General features: G+C 33.8%; 1 protein-coding gene across 2 annotated transcripts in view; it reads right to left on the bottom strand.

Moving 5' to 3' along the window:
* Window positions 1-25511, bottom strand: part of LOC148948460 (uncharacterized) — a 521750-nt gene that overhangs the window by 294255 nt on the left and 201984 nt on the right. For both annotated transcript variants that reach the window (XM_089094386.1, XM_089094385.1), the window contains exon 5: window positions 12420-12626. In XM_089094386.1, coding sequence (XP_088950512.1) covers window positions 12420-12626 — 207 coding nt within the window. The remainder of the gene's footprint in view (window positions 1-12419; window positions 12627-25511) is intronic.

Raw genomic sequence — 25511 nt, forward strand, 5'->3', positions numbered from 1 at the left:
GCTTAGTAGAAAATATAATAACTATGTCTTTTAGGATGACATAATCCCCCAGTGTCCCTAGGGGGATGGCAGAAAGTCATGAACTTTACCCACTGTTTACATAATATTATTGGTTATTGAGAAGTATACAGACGTTTTCAGGGGGGATTTTTTCTGGTAGTGGAGGGAGGGTGGGTCGGGGGGTTATGCGGGAGGATCTTTCCGTGGAGGAAGTTTTCATGGGGTAAGGGACGTTGCTATGAAAGGGGGACTGGATTTCCCAGCATTATTTAAAAAACGATCAGAAATTAAATAAAAAACTTTTTCAACAGAAAGTTAGGAGCAGCATCAAAACTTAAAACGAACAGAAATTATTACGTATATGATTGGGTTCGCCCCCAAGTCAATACCTCTCTCTTTAAGCCCAAGATTTTTTTTAGTACTTTCATAAGAGCTATTTATTCTATTCAACGTCCTTTGTGATTAAGGGGTCATTTTTAAAGAAATGGAACAAAATTCGACCTTTAGCGTAAAGAGCGAGGTATTGAGTAGAGGGTGAACCCCCTAATATACGTATTAAAAATACATGAATATTGAAGTTCGTTACGTATTTTAATTCGTAAGTTACGTATATTTATTACTAATAAAAACGTTCGTAAATAAAATTAAACAACTTTCGAGAAAGCCATTTAACCAAATAAAAGTAAAATTAATATGCAAATTTTGTTTTAATTATTGATCTACAGTGAGCCAAAATCAAAACCTACATTAATTCAAAAACGTTCAAAAATAAATAAAAAAAAACAAGTCTTTTTAACTGAAAGTAAGGAGCGACATTAAAACTTAAAACGAACAGAAATTATTCCGTATATGAAAGGGGCTGTCCTCTCCTCTACGTCTCGCTCTTTACGCTAAAGTGTGACTCTTTCTCATAACTCTGTTTTTTTTTTAAACAATAAAAAACTTTAGCACAAAGAGCGAGGCGTTGAGGAGGGGACAGGCCCTTTCATATACGGAATAATTTCTGTTCGTTTTAAGTTTTAATGTTGCTCCTTACTTTCAGTTAAAAAGAATTGTTTTTTTTTATCTAACTAAACAACAGAATCCATTATATTTCAGTAAGTTTTTGCACATCGTTTTAGAAACCGGAAGATATCGTTACGAGTACACCCATTGAAGAGGCTTGTATGTCTATAATAAATTGAAATGCTGCAGAATGTCATTTACATATTTAGTTTGTATAGTCAATCGTGCATTTACTTCCCGAAAAGCGCCAAAAACCTGTGAGACGCTTTATGCTGAAAAACAATTTTCTTTTAGCTCAAAATTTTCTGGATTTAATTTTCCTCTACTATTTTACAAGACCTATCATTATTACCTTATTTACGTTTGCAAGGGGGCTTACAGCTTTTTCCTAAATTTCTGGGGCATTTTTAAGTCCTTTACATAATTTCATCTTTTTATTTGCCTACAATTCATAAAATCTCTAATCTTATTCGTTAACATAATATTTTTTTTACCTGCAAGTGTAAATCACTAAGCTCTTAGAGTTTTTTTTTATGTTTTCATTAGCTAAAGGGCTGTTGTTGTTTTGTTTTTACATGATCTTTCAGGCTTTGTCGATAAACCTTCCTATAAGTACCCATAAAGTGGCTTTTGTTCGTAAAATAACCAGTTTTTTTTTTGCATCGTTAAAGCGTGGTTTTTAGGTTTTTTCCACCGCCCGAACTAAAACTGTTAGAAAGCACTTTTTCCAACAATTGCGTTTTCCTCCAACTAGTTACAAATTTCTCTAAGAAATAGTATCACTGTTGACGAAAATTGTTCGTGAGTTTCAAGTGTAATATTCAAAAAGTGGATTACACAGCAAATCAGGAGGACCAGTTTCTATGCTTATAACATTGACAGAGATTTCAAGATTGGTAATATCTGTTAACAACACTTCTGAACACACTAGAGACAAAACCTGATCCAAAACAATTGGAGAGAAAGACTTTTTTGGTTATTCCGACCTGACCAATGCGTTGTCAACAATTTTCTTTGTTGCCTTGAGATCCTATTGGTCTCACAAATAATCCCTGAAATTTTTAAGGCTAGTCGGGTAAACGACGCTTCTTGACTACTAAGGTCCCTGCATCGGCACTGCGTTGTGTTGCTACAGTCGGTATTACCAAGCCAAGGTCAAATCGACTGCGCCATCACAGGACGAAAATAGGCTTGAGGAATTTGCTTTATTTTGTCCAGAAACCTTCGCTACTATAGAATGGACTGAACTCACACCCCCCAGTACTGAAGGAGAGTCCCATTATCATTACACCACGGTAACTAAATTTTCAAAACTTATTCCCACGCTCGAGTGTTTTGGATTTCCCGCCCTATTATTACGTTTCAGCGAATTGGAGGCAAATCATTTTTAGTAGTTAACAATTCCACGGTCCTAACAAAACTATTAGACAGAATTATTAACTAATAGTTTTGCTGCTGCAAAAAAGCCTTTAACCATCTTTCATAAATATCATATTTCTACAAAACAGTGTAATGTAGATGGCATGATGAGTAGTCAAATAAAACAAAAATACAATCTCTTTTTTTTAGTCATAAATAACTTAAGCATTATTTACAATTCCTAGCTAATCAACACATCATCTTGCCTCAAACAATGGGCGTATTTGAAGTCTTCACAACGCTTATCTATTCAATGGTAAATACCTGAAGACAAACTAAATAAATCCTATGAACGCAATATATCATTTCAAGAAAAGGTATGGTACACACCCACCCAATGGATTTAGACACACTGATAGTACTATTAACTAGAAACTGACAATAGCTCCTCAACCGGAAGATTGTTTAATCACTCTCAGAAAATATGACATTAAGAGGAAGGAAAAATTTATTTTTGAAGTTGAAGCATTTATATAAATATAATTTATATATATATATATATATATTTCTTTATAACTTACCACCTGCAGCAGTATTTTTAATCCAAAAACTTGTTTATTGATTAATTGGTCAGCTTTTAAATTAAAGTATGATTGAACTTATTTTGTTAGCATGTTTCATTCAGGGCAGCCCTAACTCTATAGCATTACCCAGAGTATGAGCATTAGCAGTACAATTCCATCTCAAACCCCCTTCTCTTCAGTAAGCTATATGTTTAGCTTTATGCTTTTGAATTTTATATGGCCATAGTATCCAGCAAAAACGAATTTTTGTGAATTAGAGAAATGCATACTGAATTTTTCGTACTACTTCCTGAAGCTTGAAATTTAGCTGAATTTGGGAAATCTCGAAATATTATTCTTTTTTCATAAAAATCATATGAGAAAGTAGATTTTTGACTAAGGAATCACACATTTAAATGCCTCAAAGAGGGCTGATCATCCAGGATACTGAGATGGGTTTGCGCTGTGTTGACCTCCAACGGCTTTGTGTCACGATATTTTTTATTTTTTTTTATTTAACGGTAGTGACGGTAAATGAAAGCAGCTATATTAATGTTTGTTTTTCTTATTTATAAATGCATACGGAAAAGATGCTTTGTGGGCGCAGGAAGTTTGTACCGAAGCCGAGTTGAACTGATGCTTCTTCAAGTTAGAGAAATCTTTGATTTTTACTTTTTTGTCGAAGCATTTGACAACGATTTTTTTGCGCATTAAAGAGGGCCGTAATAAAAATATAATTTTTTGAATTTACAAAAGTGTCAAGATATTGTCTAAGGCAGGTGCATACAATAAAATAAAACAAATGACGGTAGGCCTACTTTAGAGTTCTAAAGGGACCATGGGGCGTTAATAGTTTCCTTAATTGTAGAAGTGTGGGGCAAAGAAATTTCGGGGATCAAAAACTAGCAGCTCAAATTTAGTGCCAGTAGAGTGCTAAGTACCATTTTGCTTGAGGCCCTAGGAATTCCCATACAATTTGCTTGATAATCTACACCTTTTCACAGAGAGTGAGTATCCTCTCACAAGAATATACACTACAGTTTGACGTGCACATTGCAAAAAGCGGTTTCTGATTTTTTTGGACAATTGCCTTTAGTCAAGATTAGTTTGTTACGAATGTGTCGGTAGATAGCATTTGCGAATTGGATCGTATGAAGGTGGAGAAAAAAAGGGTATAGCATTTGCGAATTGGACTATACGAACGATATTAATTGAATAATATGGAAAAAAACAAAGCTAGGTAATATTTTACGAATTGGATACAGCTAATTCGTATTCAAAATATTTTGATATTAATTAATGTTTGAATAATAGGAGCGTGAATGATTCTAATTAGTGATTGGATTGTATGAAGATGGAGAAAAAGGGTTAAAGTGATTAGCAGTTAAGGTAATCCCGAAGAGCATGTTAACTCACAGCTTATTTATTATGAATTTGGAACATTATCAATCTATGGAAATGGTTAACGATGATAAAATGTTCTTATGACTTGACCTAGCTTTACTTCTTCGATGTGTTCTGTATAATACACAAGTGGCGTTTGAACAGTGTTGTCAATTTAAAATAGAGTTTAACGTTATAGTATACTAAAAAGTTGATACTAAGAGAGATGTAGATGGCAAGAAAAGAATTTTAATAATGGATAGCTTTACTTCTTCGATGTGTTCTGTGGAGATGGGGGGATGAACATTTTAGTTGTTCATCATAGAAAGGCAGTGTAGTCTGGGAAAAGGATACCTAGTTTAAGGTATCAGGTCGAAAATGGTGAAGCTTAACTTTACAGTTTTTGAACATTTTAGTTGTTCATCATAGAAAGGCAGTGTAGTCTGGTAAAAGGATACCTAGTTTAAGGTATCAGGTTGAAAATGGTAAAACTGAACTTTAAAGTTTTTTGAACATTTTAGTTGTCCATCATAGAAAGGCAGTGTAGTCTGGGAGAAGGACACCTAGTTTAAGGTAACAGGTCGAAAATGGTAAAACTTAACTTTAAAGTTTTTTGAACATTTTAGTTGTTCATCATAGAAAGGTAGTGTAGTCTGGGAAAAGGATACCTAGTTTAAGGTATCAGGTCGAAAATGGTAAAACTTAACTTTAAAGTTTTTTGAACATTTTAGTTGTTCATCATAGAAAGGCAGTGTAGTCTGGGAAAAGGATACCTAGTTTAAGGCATCAGGTTGAAAATAATAAAACTTAACTTTAAAGTTTTTTGAACATTTTAGTTGTTCATCATAGAAAGGCAGTGTAGTCTGGGAAAAGGATACCTAGCTTAAGGTATCAGGTCGAAAATGGTAAAACTTAACTTTAAAGTTTTTTGAACATTTTAGTTGTTCATCATAGAAAGGCAGTGTACTCTGGGAAAAGCATACCTAGTTTAAGGTATCAGGTCAAAAACGGTAAAACTTAACTTTAAAGTTTTTTAAACATTTTAATTGTTCATCATAGAAAAGCAGTGTAGTCTGGGAAAAGGATACCTAGATTAAGATATCAGGTCGAAAGGGTTTTGGATCGAAAAATAAACTATTTCTGTAAAATCTGAGCTAAGAAGGGTTTTTGACCGTAAACTCTAGTTTTTTGTAAGAAAATTATGGAAAATACAACCAGAGGTTTGAACCAGAGAATTGTATTTTCCATAATTTTCTTACAAAAAACTAGAGTTTACGGTCAAAAACCCTTATTAGCTCAGATTTTACGTAAATAGTTTTATTTTTCGATCCAAAAATGGACTTAAGTTTCACCTATGAGCCAACGAATTGTATTTTCCATAATTTTCTTACAAAAAACTATAGTTTACTGTCAAAAACCATTATTAGCTCAGATTTTTCGTAAATAGTTTTATTTTTCGATCAATAACTGGACTTAAGTTTCACATTTGAAGCAGAGAATTGTATTTTACATAATTTTCTTACAAAAACTAGAGTTTACATTCAAAAAACCATTATTAGCTCAGATTTTACAGAAATGGTTTATTTTTCGATCTAAAACCCTTTCGACCTGATATCTTCAACTAGGTATCCTTTTCCCAGACTACACTGCCTTTCTATGATGAACAACTAAAATGTCCAAAAAACTTTAAAGTTAAGTTTTACCATTTTCGACCTGATACCTTAAACTAGGTATGTTTTTCCCAGATTACACTGCCTTTCTATGATGAACAACTAAAATGTTCAAAAAACTTTAAAGTTAAGTTTTACCATTTTCGACCTGATACCTTAAACTAGGTATCCTTTTTTCAGACTACACTGCCTTTCTATGATGAACAACTAAAATGTTCAAAAAACTTTAAAGTTAAGTTTTATTATTTTCAACCTGATACCTTAAACTAGGTATCCTTTCCCAGAGTACACTGCCTTTCTATGATGAACAACTAAAATGTTCAAAAAACTTTAAAGTTAAGTTTTACCATTTTCGACCTGATACCTTAAACTAGGTATCCTTTTCCCAGACTACACTACCTTTCTATGATGAACAACTAAAATGTTCAAAAACTTTAAAGTTAAGTTTTACCATTTTCGACCTGTTACCTTAAACTAGGTGTCCTTCTCCCAGACTACACTGCCTTTCTATGAAGAACAACTAAAATGTTCAAAAACTTTAAAGTTAAGTTTTACCATTTTCGACCTGATATCTTAAACTAGGTATCCTATTCACAGACTACACTGCCTTTCTATGATGATCAACTAAAATGTTCAAAAAACTTTAAAGTTAAGTTTTAGCATCTTCGACCTGATACCTTCAACTAGGTATCCTTTTCCCAGATTACGCTGCCTTTCTATGATGAGCAACTAAAATGTTAAAAAAATTTTAAAGTTAAGTCTTACCATTTTCGACCTGATATCTTACACTAGGTATCCTTTTCCCAGACTACACTGACTTTCTATGATGAACAGATAAATGTACAAAAAAATTAAAAGTTAAGTTTCAGCATTTTCGACCTGATACCTTAAACTAGGTATCCTTTTCCCAGACTACACTGCCTTTCTCTGATGGAAAACTAAAATATACAAAAAGCTGTATATTTAAGTTTCAGAATTTTTAACGTGATACCTTAAACTAGGTATCCTTTTCCCAGACTACACTGCCTTTCTATGATGAACAACTAAAATGTTCAAAAACTTAAAAGCTAAGTTTTACCATTTTTGACCTGATACCTTAAACTAGGTATCCTTTTCCGAGACTACACTGCCTTTCTATGATGAACAACTAAAATGTTCATCGCCCCATCTCCACAGAACACATCGAAGAAGTAAAGCTATCCATTATTAAAATTCTTTTCTTGCCATCTACATCTCTCTTAGTATCAACTTTTTAGTATACTATAACGTTAAACTCTATTTTAAATTGACAACACTGTTCAAACGCCACTTGTGTATTATACAGAGCACATCGAAGAAGTAAAGCTATCCGTTATTAAAATTCTTTTCTTGCCATCTACATCTCTCCTAGTATCACCTTTTTAGCATACAATAACGTTAGACTTTATTTTAAATTGACAAACATCGACGAAGTAAAGCTAGGTCAAGTCATAAGACCATTTTATCATCGTTAACCATTTCCATAGATTGATAGTGTTCCAAATTTATAATATATAAGCTGTGAGTTAACTTGCTCTTCGGGGTTACCTTAACTGCTAATCACTTTAACCGTTCTTCTCCATCTTCATACGATCCAATCACTAATTAGAATCATTCACGCTCCTATTATTCAAACATTAATTAATATCAAAATATTTTGAATACGATTTAGCTGTATCTAGCTCCTTTTTTCCCATATTATTCAATTAAGATCGTTCGTATAGTCCAATTCGCAAATGCTATACCCTTTTATTTTCTCCACCTTCATACGATCCAATTCGCAAATGCTATCTACCGACACATTCATAACAAACTAATCTTGACTAAAGGCAATTGTCCAAAAAAAATCAGAAAGCACTTTTTGCTATGTGCACGTCAAACTGTAGTGTATATTCTTGTGAGAGGATACTCACTCTCTTTGAAAAGGTGTAGAGCATCAATCAAATAGTATGGGAATTCCTTGGGCCTCAAGCAAAATGGTACTTAGCACTCCACTAGTGCCACTGATGCTAGTTAGTTCGACTTGAAATTTATTTGTTGCAATCACATTTTTGTTAATAAACAATCAGAAAGTAAAATAATTCTTAGACGGGCTAAGGTTTTTTGCTAGAAAATTGAGGGTGTTTCTTCATTTTTTCAGAAAGCAATTATTTGAGCCGGTGGGATTAAAGTATTTTGCTAGTGTATGCAAACAGTATCGGGTTGGAACAGTAGTTTTTCCAATGTCTTTGTATTTTTTTAAATCTAGAAAGGGGGCAATTTTGTTGTTTTTTCGATTTTTTTTTTCAATGAAAATACCAAAGTAAGGTAGTCTAAAATGAAAATCCCCTAAAAATGTATTTTTTGAAATCTAGGTGGTGAGGTAAAACTCTAGGGGTGAATACCCTCCCCTCTTTTGGTCCCACTTGCATGATATCCAGTAAAAAACAAATTCCAGTTGTGGGTAAGAAGCTACCTTTGAATCAGGAATCTATTCTATTCTCTAAGATCAAATGTGGCAATCAAAAGAAACAATGTTACACAAAATAGATTTAAACGAAAGCGGAAAAACTGGAAAATAAATTTCGATCTTTTTTCGTAAGAATCAGATCTTTGTGGAAGGAAAGCTTATCCTAGACATCTAAGACATAAAAAATGAAATCTTAGTACAGAATAACCCATTCTCTAAATATTCTGACAATGACATAAAAGAATATAACAAAATCGAAAAAAAAACTTTTAAATATCTTGAAAACCAAGACTCTAAAATAATAAAACTTAACTTTAAAGTTTTTTGAACATTTTAGTTGTTCATCATAGAAAGGCAGTGTAGTCTGGGAAAAGGATACCTAGCTTAAGGTATCAGGTCGAAAATGGTAAAACTTAACTTTAATGTTTTTTGAACATTTTATTTGTTCATCATAGAAAGGCAGTGTACTCTGGGAAAAGCATACCTAGTTTAAGGTATCAGGTCGAAAATGGTAAAACTTAACTTTAAAGTTTTTTAGACATTTTAGTTGTTCATCATAGAAAGGGAGTGTAGTCTGGGAAAAGGATACCTAGTTGAAGATATCAGGTCGAAAGGGTTTTGGATCGAAAAATAAACTATTTCTGTAAAATCTGAGCTAATAAGGGTTTTTTGACCGTAAACTCTAGTTTTTTTTAATAAAATTATGGAAAATACAACCAGAGGTTTGAACCAGAAAATTGTATTTTCCATAATTTTCTTACAAAAAACTAGAGTTTATGGTTAAAAACCCTTATTAGCTCAGATTTTACGGAAATAGTTTTATATTTCGATCTAAAAATAGACTTAAGTTTCACATTTGAACCAGCGAATTGTATTTTCCATAATTTTCTTACAAAAAACTAGAGTTTACGGTCAAAAAACCATTATTAGCTCAGATTTTACAGAAATAGTTTATTTTTCGATCTAAAACCCTTTCGACCTGATATCTTCAACTAGGTATCCTTTTCCCAGACTACACTGCCTTTCTATGATGAACAACTAAAATGTCCAAAAAACTTTAAAGTTAAGTTTTACCATTTTCGACCTGATACCTTAAACTAGGTATGTTTTTCCCAGACTACACTGCCTTTCTATGATGAACAACTAAAATGTTCAAAAAACTTTAAAGTTAAGTTTTACCATTTTCGACCTGATACCTTAAACTAGGTATCCTTTTCCCAGACTACACTGCCTTTCTATGATGAACAACTAAAATGTTCAAAAAACTTTAAAGTTAAGTTTTATTATTTTCAACCTGATGCCTTAAACTAGGTATCCTTTTCCCAGACTACACTGCCTTTCTATGATGAACAACTAAAATATTCAAAAAACTTTAAAGTTAAGTTTTACCATTTTCGACCTGATACCTTAAACTAGGTATCCTTTTCCCAGACTACACTACCTTTCTATGATGAACAACTAAAATTTTCAAAAAACTTTAAAGTTAAGTTTTAAAATTTTCGACCTGTTACCTTAAACTAGGTGTCCTTCTCCCAGACTACACTGACTTTCTATGATGAACAACTAAAATGTTCAAAAAACTTTAAAGTTAAGTTTTACCATTTTCGACCTGATATCTTAAACTAGGTATCCTTTTCCCAGACTACACTGCCTTTCTATGATGATCAACTAAAATGTTCAAAAAACTTTAAAGTTAAGTTTTAGCATTTTCGACCTGATACCTTAAACTAGGTATCCTTTTCCCAGACTACACTGCCTTTCTATGATGAACAACTAAAATGTTCAAAAAACTTTAAAGTTAAGTTTTACCATTTTCGACCTGATACCTTAAACTAGGTATCCTTTTCCCAGACTACGCTGCTTTTCTATGATGAACAACTAAAATGTTCGAAAAACTTTTAAGTTAAGTTTTACCATTTTTGACCTGATACCTTAAACTAGTTATCCTTTTCCCAGACTACATTGCCTTTCTATGATGGAAAAGTAAAATGTTCAAAAAACTTTAAAGTTAAGTTTTACCATTTTCGACGTAATACCTTAAACTAGGTATCCTTTTCCCAGACTACACTGCCTTTCTATGATGAACAAATCAAATGTTCAACAACTTTAAAGTTAAGTTTTACCATTTTTGACCTGATACCTTAAACTAGGTATCCTTTTCCCAGACTACACTGCCTTTCTATGATGAACAACTAAAATGTTCATCGCCCCATCTCCACAGAACATATCTAAGAAGTAAAGCTATCCATTATTAAAATTCTTTTCTTGCCATTTAAATCTCTCTTAGTATCAACTTTTTAGTATACTATAACGTTAAACTCTATTTTAAATTGACAACACTGCTCAAACATCGCTTTTATATTATACAGAACACATCGAAGAAGTAAATGTATCCATTATTAAAATTCTTTTCTTGCCATCTACATCTCTCCTAGTATCAACTTTTTAGTATACTATAACGTAAAACTCTATTTTAAATTGACAAACATCGACGAAGTAAAGCTAGGTCAAGTCATAAGACCATTTTATCATCGTTAACCATTTCCATAGATTGATAGTGTTCCAAATTTATAATATATAAGCTGTGAGTTAACTTGCTCTTCGGGGTTACCTTAACTGCTAATCACTTTAACCGTTCTTCTCCATCTTCATACGATCCAATCACTAATTAGAATCATTCACGCTCCTATTATTCAAACATTAATTAATATCAAAATATTTTGAATACGATTTAGCTGTATCTAGCTCTTTTTTTTCCATATTATTCAATTAAGATCGTTCGTATAGTCCAATTCGCAAATACTATACCCTTTTTTTTCTCCACCTTCATACGATCCAATTCGCAAATGCTATCTACCGACACATTCATAACAAACTAATCTTGACTAAAGGCAATTGTCCAAAAAAAATCAGAAAGCACTTTTTGCTATGTGCACGTCAAACTGTAGTGTATATTCTTGTGAGAGGATACTCACTCTCTTTGAAAAGGTGTAGAGCATCAATCAAATAGTATGGGAATTCCTTGGGCCTCAAGCAAAATGGTACTTAGCACTCCAGTAGTGCCACTGATGCTAGTTAGTTCGACTTGAAATTTATTTGTTGCAATCACATTTTTGTTAATAAACAATCAGAAAGTAAAATAATTCTTAGACGGGCTAAGGTTTTTTGCTAGAAAATTGAGGGTGTTTCTTCATTTTTTCAGAAAGCAATTATTTGAGCCGGTGGGATTAAAGTATTTTGCTAGTGTATGCAAACAGTATCGGGTTGGAACAGTAGTTTTTCCAATGTATTTGTATTTTTTTAAATCTAGAAAGGGGGCAATTTAGTTGTTTTTTCGATTTTTTTTTCAATAAAAATACCAAAGTAAGGTAGTCTAAAATGAAAATCCCCTAAAAATGTATTTTTTGAAATCTAGGTGGTGAGGTAAAACTCTAGGGGTGAATACCCTCCCCTCTTTTGGTCCCACTTGCATGATATTCAGTAAAAAACAAATTCCAGTTGTGGGTAAGAAGCTACCTTTGAATCAGGAATCTTTTCTATTCTCTAAGATCAAATGTGGCAATCAAAAGAAACAATGTTACACAAAATAGATTTAAACGAAAGCGGAAAAACTGGAAAATAAATTTCGATCTTTTTTCGTAAGAATCAGATCTTTGTAGAAGGAAAGCTTATCCTAGACATCTAAGACATAAAAAATGAAATCTTAGTACAGAATAACCCATTCTCTAAATATTCTGATAATGACATAAAAGAATATAACAAAATCGAAAAAAAAAACTTTTAAATATCTTGAAAACCAAGATATATTAATTAACTAATTAAAGTTAATCAGTTTAGGAAAATTTAGTAAAGCGACTGATCAAGTTTGCTTGGTTTGAAGGCATGTGCTGTAAATCTAGCTTTTACAAGAATTTTCACACAACGTGTTTTGAATTATCACATCCAAGTTGCATAATAGAAACAGCTGCTTACCATAAAAGGTCTTCTAACAGCTGGTCCTCCTTGTGCGATATATAAAGTTGATGCTGAGCTGAAAGTTAGCTCCGTCTCACGGCGGTTCGCAACTATCGTTTCGTGCTCCCTACAGTTGAAATAGAGGGTGATGTTGTTCCCGGACACGGAAATCGCAAAACGTGTCCATCGTCTTGTGAATGCAGGAACGGTAAATGAGGCTATAGTCTAAAAGTTAATAAAAATTTTAGAAAAAAAAAAACAGTATCCGAAAACTGTCTTTCAATAAGGCTCAAATAATGCTCTTCATAGCAATTATCACTCATGTATTGTATTAATAGTTTCCTTTCATGGTAGTCACATTTACCTTTCTGTGGTCCTAAATATGACTTAATTTGAAAGAAAAAAATCCTATTATTTACCCTAGCCAAAATAATTTTTCCAAAGGATCAATTCTAAATTTCTTCGTTTTGACATTTTCGTCACCTCAGAACGCAAATTCTTTTTAACCAATCTTGTTCTGATTCAGAAAAGCAACTTGTCGAAGATGTTCCTCAACGGAAGGCTAAAAAAATAACTTCAAATATATTTTTACTTAATTTTCTAAGGAATCTTCATATAGTTTACCTATTTTCAAGCTATTAACGTGGGATCAGTTACAACTTCATAATAGCAACGGGAATTATTTGACCAAAGACTGAAAATTTGTTTTCCACATTTAACAGATAAGTAGTGTCTTGATTTATAGGATTAATTTTCAGAAACTTTTTCCGCAAAACAAGTTTTTTAAAGAAAACGTCCCTGTCCCTTCTAAAGCCAGAACTCAATTTGCAGTTACTGAAAACATTTTTCACTTTGAAAAATGTGTATTTATTCCTCCTAACATAAAAAACCCCACCAGAATAACCAAGATTAATGAAAGAACAAATGAATGTGGATTGACAATTCAGTGAATACTGATATTCATTCCTGAATATGCCTTGAAAGGTCCAATATTGAACGCTTAGTTTTTCCTGAGATATTGCACGGTATCTACTGGGGGTGGGGAGCTACTTTCCGCAAGAAACTGAGAAAAAAATTGCCCCCCTTCCTAAATTTTCAAAAACACATTCCTCTCCCCTACATTATATCGAATAAAAAATATATCGAAAAATGATGAAACGGTTTTGTCGAAAATTGTCTAGGACAGCCTCAAAAATATAACGGTGATTCGTTCTTTTTTGTTAGTAATTTTAAATCATTTGTAAGTGATGTAAACCTTTCAAAAAGTCCAAAAAAAGTTTTTATAGCATTAAATACATCAAAAGTATGGAATTCTAATGCTGATTCGAAATGTGTAAAGTTCATTAGGTTTAATGTTAACCGTCAAAAATTAAATTTAACATGTTGAGATGTTTCAGGGCAAATTTTCAGCGGGGTTGGGATTCTTTGGAGGAGTTTTCTATGGAAGGGGGAGGGAAATCTTCCGTGGGAGAATTTCTCCATGGGCATTTTCCGCGGAAGTAACTTTCCACTGAGGATGGGGGGGATTTCCAGAGAAATTTTCCGCGGAGAGGGTTTTCAACATGATTTGAGAAGAGATCGGAAATTAAAGTATTTTAAAATGAAAGTATGCTAAGGATATTTTTTTAGGCGGAATCGTCCGCGAAAAATTTTTCGGGAGGGTTTTAAGCGAGGATGTCCGGATGGTATTTTCCAGGTGGGTTGGTGAGGGGTATTTTACGTGAGAGGAGTTTCACTGTAAGGAATTTTCTGTGAGGGGAGAGAATTTTCCAATTGAGGGTAGAGTTTTGACTTTTAATGCTCCTCCTTACTTTCAGTTGAATTTTTTTTTTTTTTTATCTAATTAAGAGACAAAGTTGATCGACTTCTCAAATGTTCTCAATACGCTTCTAATTCTGAAAAGCGTATTTCAGGAAATCATAGCGTTTTGTAATGTGTATTGAACAAAAAGAAACGTTTTTTTTTTCAACTGAAAGTAAGGAGCAACATAAAAACTTTAAACGAACATAAATTATTGCGTATATGAGGGGGGTTTCCCCCTCCTCAACAGCTCGCTCTTTACGCTAGATTTATTATTTAGAACTTTAAAAAAAATGAATTAATCTAATTAAACGGCCCTTCTGTTTCAGGAACCATTCTTAAATAATTGGAACAAAAATTCAAATTTTTGCGTAAATAGCGAGGTATTAAGGAAGGGGCAGCCCCCCTCATATACGTAATAATTTCCGTTCGTTTTAGGTTTTTATGTTGCTCCTCACTTTCAGTTGATAAAATTTTTTTTTTTTTTAATTTAATTTCTGATCGTTTTTAACTAATGTCGGGAAATGAGGCTCTTCCTCCATGAAAAATTCTTTCTTCCACGGAAAATCCCTATATGGAAAGTTTTTCCCACGTAAATACTCCACCCCCACTATGAAAATTCCTTTTTGGGTCCCTAGCTGTTGAGCCCCATAGCCTCAAAGTAAAATTTTCTTTAGTAATTATAGTCCTCCTGGCCTAATAATTTAAACTTTTAAGTTTTAACACGCTCAGAAATATAGTTCATTGGGCCCCATTTCTGTGGATACACTTCTTTTCCCCTTCTGAAGTCGCTATTCCTAACCATAGGAATCCAGGATATGAGTTTTGACTTGATGAAAGTATTTTGGCCCCCTTTCAGGACCTATTTGGGGGACAACAAATTTTTGGCCCTTTTTCAAGCCGTCTAGCAACTCCCTTAGCAAAACATTTGTTTTTCTTCTGGCCCAGTGAATAATCTTTAAAAGTATGAACCCATCGGGCACCCTAGATCAAACACTCTCCCTCCCCCCTTACACTATAAAAGCTATATTTAAGCAGTTTGCAATTTGAATAATTTGTGATCCTTGCCCTAGAGAATGAGGGGCCATGTCATTCTTCATTTCATGTATATTGGACTTTTTGACAACAAAATGATTATCTCAAGAATTTGATGCATAAAATTGGGAAAGAAACTATGGTGGCTAGATAGCTACAAAAGTTAAGGGAAAGAGTTAGTTTCCTTCCAATCAATTTTACTTTTAAAAGGGACACTATAAATTTCAACTACGCAAAAGTTTCTACGCTGGAGTGCTGTCTCTGATATAGGCCTACGAGTGTTTTTTTTAGAATAATTTCGTGTTCTGAATTTCTGCTGTGTAAAAGCTGGACCTTTCATGTGAGTCTTTTTCTTTATTTTTCGTCTGTATAGTCTGCTTCTTTTAACATGTTTGTAAGCGGTCAAAACTAAACTTATATTTTTTATTATTGCACCAAAAGTTCAAGAGACATTGATGTGCTTTATATTTTAGTAACGTGCTACAATGCCCTTCTCTTCGGGATGTATACTTTTAAGCTATCGTAATGAAATTGAATACTTATAATAGAATGTTTAGTTACAGCCAGTTTTCACCAAATTCTTGAAATTGCATAAGTGATTATGATATTCTTCTTCTACTACTGATAACCGCTCAATGCAGCACCAAGTCGTCCATGGCCAACACAGTGCCACGTTGAATAATTTTTATAATTTATTCGATCCATTCTCACGCTATTTCTCGACGCCACTTTCCAAACTAGTGAAGATGAAGTTCAGAGGAATACGCACGCAAAACGGGGCCTTCCGGCAGGGTCTCCTGGATATTTCACAATTTCAAATATCTTACCATAGTTTGTTCTATTTTTCACATGAATCACTCGTTTTGGTTTGATTCCCAAATTTAACAAAAAAGAGCCAAATTTTTTGTTAAACATATATTATCCATAAAATTCAACAAACCATAAGATTAACCAAATTCAAATCGCTCATAGAAACCGCCCATCTTTATGAGAGCTGGCATCCATTTTACCATTTTAGTGACATAAAATATGCTTTTTATCTATCATTTTGGGCTTACTGAACGCTATAAACTACGAGCAAATGAGAAAACGTTTATGATGCAAAGCACTTCATAAATTATCTCGTTTTACACTTTTCAAATCTTGCGCCACATCTGGAAGGATTATCTAAATTGTTAGATAGCTAAAGAATATTTTTAACTAAACCTATCTCGTTAAAAATAAGAGATAGCAAAAGAAATGGAACAAAACTTTGTAGAAGCTGTAGGGGTAGAGAAAGCCCATTCATTCCCATTTGCAGTAACAAGACATCTTAACTACCTCTTAAAAATACTAATATTCTAGTGAGCTTTATGCATACTGAACAATGAACAGCGATGGTAGTAAAGGGAAGATTAAACATAGGAAATAATCAGCATGGCAGTACTAAACTGAGATATGTTCAATAAATGAATCAAACGATTTTAAATTCGTCGCTGTCATACCTCAAGGTCGGATCTGAAACTTTTACACTTCCGAGATTTACCAAGAGCCAAGCTGTTCTTAAAGAGAGGATCAGCAGGGCAACGTAGGTCAGTATGTGATTGAACTCGCAATGCCTGGCTTATCCTCCTTTGAGAACAGCTTGAGGAACTCCATTATGTAATTATATAAGAAGAGTGAAAATGTCAGATACGAATTTTAGGCATGATAGCAACGGAATGGCTTCGACACTTAAATATTAGAATGTTCAGAAAGTAGAGCTAATCAATCGGACTGAACAGGGCTGTGGAGTCGGAGCTAAGTTTTAGTAAATTTTTCTTGAATGGAGTTGGAGTGGGTATAATAAAAATGTCTGGAGTCGGAGTCGATTATAACTTATAAACCACTCCACAGTCCTGCTAGTTATGAACATAGAGCAAATTCACTAGCAGAAACAGCATATTTACGTAGATTGCGACCTACGGATAAGATTGGTTGAAACGGTCCACCTCCCCCCCCCAGGAAAATCGCCACATACTGCAATGTGACAAAAAATTATAAAAACTTTAATATTTGAAACTTCACTGTTTAAATTAGATGAAAAGGTAGCTTTTCTGCCGTTATTAACTTGCAGTTGTTGGTACAGGAAAGTTTTATTAGGCATCGAAGGTGGGGTGCAACAATCCATTTTCTAACTATTTCTGTGACAGAGAAAAGGAAAATATAAGGGGTATTAGAAAACAATATTAGACACTGGAAAACCGATTAACCAAATCGATAGAGGAATCAGAGTTTAAGAAGGTAGGATATATATCTCAATTTAAAAAAGTGCCACATCATGTTTTTGTAATCATCACACTAACTTGTCTGCGGGTGAGTGTTGAAACAAAGGGCGACTATTTAAATTCGAATCTCCATCTTCTCCAGTTGCTCCCTAAACTTTTTAGGCAATAAAATTACGGTGCAATATAATATAATTGATATATTACGGTGCAATATAATTGAAATATTTGTAACAAAATCATAGAAAGGAACTTAGACGGCATTGAGCTTTTTGTGCATGTTTGCCTGCGTTAAAAGGATTCGATGCCTTAAACATTATTTTTTTTTAGCATCAACGTCGGCTGACTGTCTCAAAGGCAATGGGTATATTAGCAAATTCTCCGAGCGGACTACTTATCATTGAAACCTATTGAGAATTCGTGATTTTATTATGAAAATTGATTGAAAAGACAATGGAATTCTGTCGGCAAAGTTTTTAATCAATAAGGGCTGCACCACAGAAAATTCGAAGAGCTGTCAAATTGATCAAATGACATTTCTTTTGAGGGGCATTTTGGGCATTTTCCTAGCGGGTATACTAGAACGCGTTTAGGGACAAGCCTTTCATGAATTTTAAAAAGAAATTGTACTCCGTTTGATCGAAAAAATAAAGTTTACACTTACTAATGATAAAGTTTCTCTAAAACTAAATATATCTATCCTCAACACAAAACAAGAGAAGTTACAAGGTTTTTCTAAGATTTCAGGGAAAGTAGATGTCCGATTTTAGTTTTCTCTCGTTTATTTAGAATGCTTATCCAAGCTCTACAAGTTATGGCAAGGCCATCCAATCAATTGTAAATAGTTTGACAATACAAACTAAAAATTTTTATAATTGACGAAATAGGCTGATTCTTTATGGTATCGAATCCCCTTAAAAGCTGAATTAAATGCTGTACTCTTGAGGTCTTTCTAGCTTCAATTTATTAAATACATTCCAGTGAAAATATTCTGAAGTGCAAAGATAGGGGAATTCAGAATCTATTTACAGTTTTTCAGGTCTTCCTAAACAGAAATAAGAGCCACTTGACCAATTCTTGGGAGACTTTTGAAGTGATCGTTTCCACCACCTCAAGTGTACCTTAAAGTAATGCTGGCTGGGAATTCATTTTAGTTTCTAGAAAAAAAAGTTTGTTCGCTTCCTCATTTGACCTTAAAAATTTTCAAATGTAAATTTGGCTTATACTTGATAAATTATTTTCGATCAATCCCAGACAATTACAAAAAAAAACTGAGTAATGATGTAGAAACAATTTTAAAGTTATGCTTGCGTTATTTAATTTGTCTTTGTCAAGAATACGTACAATCAAGATAAAAGCGAAGTACGTGTATAATAAAACAAAAATGTTGCCGTAAATGTAAATTTATGAGAAGTAGTTAATTCTAATACTGTTATTATTTCAGATATCAAGACAAATCTCTAAACCTTAAAAGGAAACTTTTAACCTAAATACATTAAAAGGGAGGAATACAAGACTCTGCTTATGGTGATCTGGAGGAGCCTGGATGATGATCTGGTCAACCTCTTGGCTCTTTGGAAAAGAACCGAAGGAGTTGAGGTTTGAGCAATTTATCGTATATAATAGGGAAGTTAGGTTTGCCAAAAATGTAGTAAGCATCGGTTTGATTTGTATGGATCGCCGAAGAATGCCAGAAAAGATTTTTATGGATACCAGGAAATACCAGGAAATAATACCAAGAAAGATTTTTTGTGCAAACTTGTAAACCTTTGTTAATTTTGTTATTGTGTTGAAATGTGATATAAATAAAAAATTTTTTGTATATTGTTAATGTTACTTTGTGAAGGTAGCAGGAATTTGCGCTAAACAAATACCATGGGTGCAGCAATTGCTTCAACCAAGTAAAGACCAAACCACGGCTAATAGTAACCAAAATTTTATAGACACTTTTTGGAAAACAATTGTCTAGTGAGAAAAATCTTCATCTAAAAGTGATTGTATTGAGGTTTATTGTATAAGTAAATTTTGATAGCAAAACTTCATTCGAGAATTCTGAAAAAGAGATTGAAATTCATGGGCACCAATTCACGTAAATGACAAGGATTTTTTTCTAACAAAGATACGAAAAAAGTATTTCTCGAAACCTAGAGGGGCAGGGGACAATTTTTGCGATGAAAATGCTAAAAATAATTTTTCAAAATCGGGAGGAGGGAGCAATTGCTCCCTTTTGTTCTCAATTGGTGCCTTTTTAAAATAATTCAAAAATGAGGCCAGGTTAAAATGACTAGGAGTTCATTAGAATCACCATAATAAAGTACATAATAAAGCTGAGTCGTATTTTACAGTTTTGCCACCTGTTTTTTACAATTGAGATCTAGAGTTAGAGTATTTGTAGTTTTCTAAAAGACAGCAACACACCTCTTGATGTCTTCCCAGGAATCCTTTCTCCCCCTTCCCCTTTTTTTGTCTTCCTTTTTCTGGATTTTCAAAAGAAAAAACCTTTTTTGTCTTTGTAACGACCAGAAGATGCTGTTGATGAATAAATATAAATGACACCCCAAACGAACAGAACTTAAAATGAATTATCAATAAGCAAAATGAATAAGCAAACTTAAAACAAACAGGAATGACCAAAAACAAAAACAGGACTACCATCCCTCTAAACTAGTCCCCGAAACTGCGCCGAAAACCGGCGGCGCACCACCGAAAAGGCTTCAGAGCGCCAACGCTGCCGCTGATATGGTTGGCGGTGGCGCACCGCCGGAAATTTGAAGCGCCGAATTATTTTCCGAGACTATTGAGTGGCAAACATAATGCAAAATCTAATGTTTAATGGTACGTGCAAAAATTTTGTATCCTCCCAAAATGTTTTTGCATGTGCTCATCAACTATGGACTTTAGATTATCATTCACTTGTTTCCGTCCTCTTCGCTACAATTTAATATTATCTAATTAAAATGAGTTTCGACTAGCCATGATATTCCTCGAATACTTTATTTATAAATGCTTTACCATATCCAAAAAGCCAGCTATTCTACAAAAGCCTTAGAACAAGGTTTTTACATATTTACATGCTTTTTTTTTTACATATGTACATGGGAGCATGTAAAAAGTGGAGAGACTAAACTTATATGGAAAAATTTTTTGTCTTCCTAACAACCTTCTCGAAAAAATTCAGGTTTAAAATAGAAATGAATCCCTTAAGAAATTGTGTGATTTAGATTAGGCTCTTGATGCTGATGCTCACTTACCCATTACGCAGGTTGCTGATCACCTGCCTCCTATGTTACCAAGATATGAACAATACAGGTCCTTAAAACGGAATTCACCCACAAGATGGAATGCAACATATAGTATGATGCAAAGTGTTATTCAATACAAAGGCCCTCTGGCAAGTGTTTTGTGCAAAATTGGAAAACCTGACCTTGCTCTAGATGATGAGGACTATGAACTGATGCGTGACCTTTGCTGTCTACTATCAAATTTTTCTACTATAGTCGAGGCTATTGAGGGAGAATTCTTTCCCACCCTAAATGTTGCTCTGCTTTGTCGGGGCTTCCTAAGAGTTCACCTTAAGGAGCAACCAAATGATAGTAGCTGTACTTTGCTTCTGAAAGGAAAGATGAGAAACAAGTTTGACTTTCGCTTCCCATCTCATGGTGAGAGCTGCACTTTTGGACTTCGAAACATTCAAAATAAGTGAAACTAAAGACCGTCTGAACCGTCTTGATGTTTCACTGACAAGAAGGGAATTCTTGTTCAAAATGGTTAAGATTCTAGTGCTAGAGACTGACATAAAGTGCTTTCTCACATCACCTGTGAACGGAATTTGTCCAATCAACATTCAGGTTCCTAAAGTTGAACTTGTGGTGAGTATTTTAGTGCAGTAGAAATTTCTTTTGTACAAAGAGAAGAGGGCCCTCAAAAAGCTTGATCTCTGGTGCTGTCAGTGGATCAGCTACCCCAATCAGTTGTGCAAATACGGCTAGTAGATTTTTTCAGAAAAGCAGAAACTCTAAATCTCCTCATGATCATACATAAAAAAGGAGGCTGCTTGATGAGATAAATGTGTAAGAGCGATGACGAAGAACAAGATGAAAATGATGATGTGATTTGGTGTCAAGTCGATTTATATCTGGCCTTGGCAGCCCATGCCAGGAAATGATCCTATCCTAGTTGATGCAATCAATCCAACCATTACCTTCTGAAAAATATATTCCATTCGGCTGTAATGGATTGGACCTTTGGTACGAAAAGTTCTATCGTTGCCGGCAACATATACCGCAGCAGAAAGGGTTTTCAGTGGTGCAGCACTAATTGTCACTGATATGTGTTCTATGTCGGCTCTAAACCGTGTAAACAAGCTTATTTTTATACATGATAACTACAAGCTTGTCAAAACTTTAAAGGAAAGCGATAGAGTTTATTTCCAGCTAAATGTTTTGAATTTTTAATTCTTGGCTCCTTAAACTGCCTGAGGATTGACAAAATAGGGAATTTAAAACTTAATTCAAATTAAATTCTGAACTTTAAAGCCAGAATTAAAAATTTTATAATATATATAATATAATTATAAAGAATGCTTTTCTTTATAAGATATTGCCTCTTTTCATATAAAAGCTATTCTGTTACAGAGTGTTGCTTCTTTCTTCTTACACATGGGAACGAACTCGACTTAAAAAACGACATGCTAACTTTCTGAAAATTGGCTATGTTAAAAGAAAAAAAAAATCAAATATTAAATACATACGCTAAAGTATAACTTTGATCATTTGATATGCTTACCCGCCATGTTCAAGTACGTCCACGACCTCAGTACCTTAATTGCCGAGATGGGAAGGACAAAACATAAGCTCTTTCATTCTCAAAGGAATTGGATAAAATATTTATTTTTAAAACTTTTATTCAATCTCGAAGCAATGAGAAATAAAAGTTTCTGTTGCGTAGAGAGTGAGAGGTTGAAGAGTAGGTTTAGTCAAAGAAGTGGAATCCAGGTTGCAAGACCAGGAAATTCGAACATAAAATAAGATATACACATCAAAATCCATTGATGGTTCATAAATTAGCCATGGATTTATGGTGCAAGTAAATTTACTTAATTCAAGTTTTAGAGCTGAATTTGAATTAAATTTTAAATTACTTATTTTGTCGGATTCATTTTTTTATCAGGCCGTTTAAGGTGTCGCTGTCGATCATTTGTATTAAAAGAATGTTTTTGAGAAGTTAAGATTCGTGTCTCGTCCTTATTTTGTCCGTTTGGTCATGGTAATGAAGCTAAAAAGGAATTGTGGACCGAATTCCCATAAAAACTGATACGGATTAAGCTGCCGAAAATATTCAAAAGTAGCCAAAAAGACTAAGAAATAGAACAAACGCCGATAAATTCACGGCACGCCGCCGCCGCCGGCACACCACCGCCGGCGTAATTATATCCACCACCGCCAATTTTTATTTCAGCGTGGCTTCGGGGCCTACTTTAAACCCCTCTCATATTTTATGTTTTCAGTCAAGAGTAAATGACACTCTGGTCTTTAGTTGGTTTGGGGATGTGGAATGGTCTCTTTACTCCTTTGTTTGGTCTTCTCGGTTCGTTTTAAGTTCTTTTCATTATTCATTTTAATTGCTGTTAGTTTTAGGATTCATTATTGACCTATAGCAGTATCTTTTATCCGAGAGGGAGCCCACCTTCGATAATTACGTAAACCAGGTTGTGCGCGCCAAGCGGGGTGGAAGTGTTCCGGGCGTTGCAGAAACTGCTCTAATTGTGGTAGAAACTGTGTCAAATCTGGCACGGCTTGCATCTTCAGTCCAACTCCCCCATATTTAAAACAAGAAGAATCGCCATTTTCGGAACTAGCAGTAATATGTCTCGATTCTCTTTATTTTCCACCAAGACTGGCAGGCTACCGCAAGACCGTAAACATGACAAAACTTATCATGTCAAGACATGACAAACAAGGAAAAACTTAAAGCTACTGTTTATATGTGAGTGCTTCTTATAAGTTAGTCTTGATAACTCCATCGTTAAGTGTCATGTGGCGCACAAAATGTCCCTATTTGGTGCCATTTCCAGAGTTGAACGGCCTTGAAGAATATTAGAGGCGCCATTAAAATCTTCATGGTTAAAAATCATTAACCAGAGGTTTAATATCCATCTCTTGTATGCTCTCCCTACCAGCCCCCTTAGTAAGTGAAAACTAAACAAAATGTTAAAAAAAGCTGCCTTAAGACCAAAAATTGATTTTAATTAGATTCAGGAATAACGACAGTCATCTATGTTTTTCTTAACATTAAAAGTTAATTACGAAAACAGTTTTTCGGGAATTCTGAAAAAGAGCATAAAATATTTTCTACGAAACTGTCTCATGAGAAGCAATTTCCAGGTTTGTGAAGACGCTGCTTCACAGACTGTAACTAATATCCAGATTTAATCCGATATTCATTGTAAATTATTGTAAACTATTTTTGAGAATTTAAGAAAAGAGTGTGAAACACCGCGAAAATGATGTCAAATTGAAAGTAATAATAATCCATCAAGTCATAATTATCAAAATCCCTAAACTGGACACTTACAGTCCACCACCTTAAACAACAAAACAGAAGTCACATTTTGAATATTAAGTAGTAAAAAAAACTGCGCCACAACAAAATGCCCTTTTCTGCCATAGAACAACAATATTGGCCAAATAGGACTACAATGCCAGGGAGTGAAAATTCCGAGATAACAAATTGACCGAAAACAATTCAAAAATATTTTCTCATAATTTATGCACACTCAAAACATTACTGCTCAACCCCCTCTTTCTCCTCCATAGGGCAATTGACTTTGGTGAACTTCGACAAACATCGTGTTTTTCATAAATTCTGAATTTCATAAAATTATTTATTTTAGTACTAAAATATGTATTCAAGTGACTCTGCGGGGGGCGGGGGTAGGAGTAACAAGATAGAGGTTCATAAAGAGATAAGAAAGAATAAACAGTCCGTTTGCTTCGTCATTCTAAGCCCAACAACCATTCTTGTCGAAAATATTAAGGGATAGATATAAAAAAAAAATCATCTGATAAAATAAATCAAAACATCACTTCTTCATTATAAATCCCTTTGCAGATGCCTAGGGTGAAGAAATTTAAGGACTCTTATTTATGTGAAAAATATGTGAAAAAAGGACTTGTTTAGGAAGGAAGACGTATATTTAATAACAAGTTTTAGCAAAAATTCATGTTGACTTTTTAGTCTCATCGCCTAAGTTAGACAAAGATCTAACTTGACAAAGATCTAGCTCTACGGAACTAGATCAAATAACCTGACTCACGATATTTCCCTATATTAAGAAAGTTTTAAAAAATAGCTCTTTACTGAAAACGTTAGTTCTGGAATTTTCTATGCCTGAGAGACTTACCTTTTTTCGGGTGAGTTTTATTTCTGTTAAGCGCCTTTTTTTCAGAATTCTACAAAATTACGGAAATGTGATGAGTCAGTTTATTTGAACTAGTTTTGTAGATGTTTGTTGAAGAAACTACGAAGACAAATAATTGCAAAGCCCAATAAGAAGATAATATGTTGCATGAAAAAAACAATTTTCCCCGTCTTAAGTTTCAACTTTGCTCTTTACTTCCGCAAGAGTTTTTTTTTTAGTTAATGTCTATTTATTATAGGACTCTGGCCAAAATAATTTTTCTAATCGCTACTAGACTGCTTCACAGCCATACGATATGTGCTGAAAAACGTGTAATTTCTTTCTTCTACAATTCGGTGATTATCTAATCAAGGTTCAAAAGTCTTTTATTTAATTTCGATTGAATATTTTCTGCGCTGAGCAATCTTAGAGAGAATCGAGGACATGGTGATTTATTTAGATTCACACAATAAAGCTCTGCCAGAACTTGATTTACAACTGCAAATTAACAAGATCAACAAAGTTGCCTATTGTAGAGCCACACCCAGGGTTGTCACCCGAAGAAAAAACACTAGAATTTAGTGACTTTTTGGTGAATTTAGTGATTTTCTTCAATAATCTAGTGATTTATGT

Source organism: Artemia sp. Qi Xiang Cuo, chromosome 9 (assembly GCF_049724085.1).
Source record: "Artemia sp. Qi Xiang Cuo chromosome 9, ASM4972408v1, whole genome shotgun sequence".
Classification (NCBI taxonomy): Eukaryota; Metazoa; Arthropoda; class Branchiopoda; order Anostraca; family Artemiidae; genus Artemia; species Artemia sp. Qi Xiang Cuo.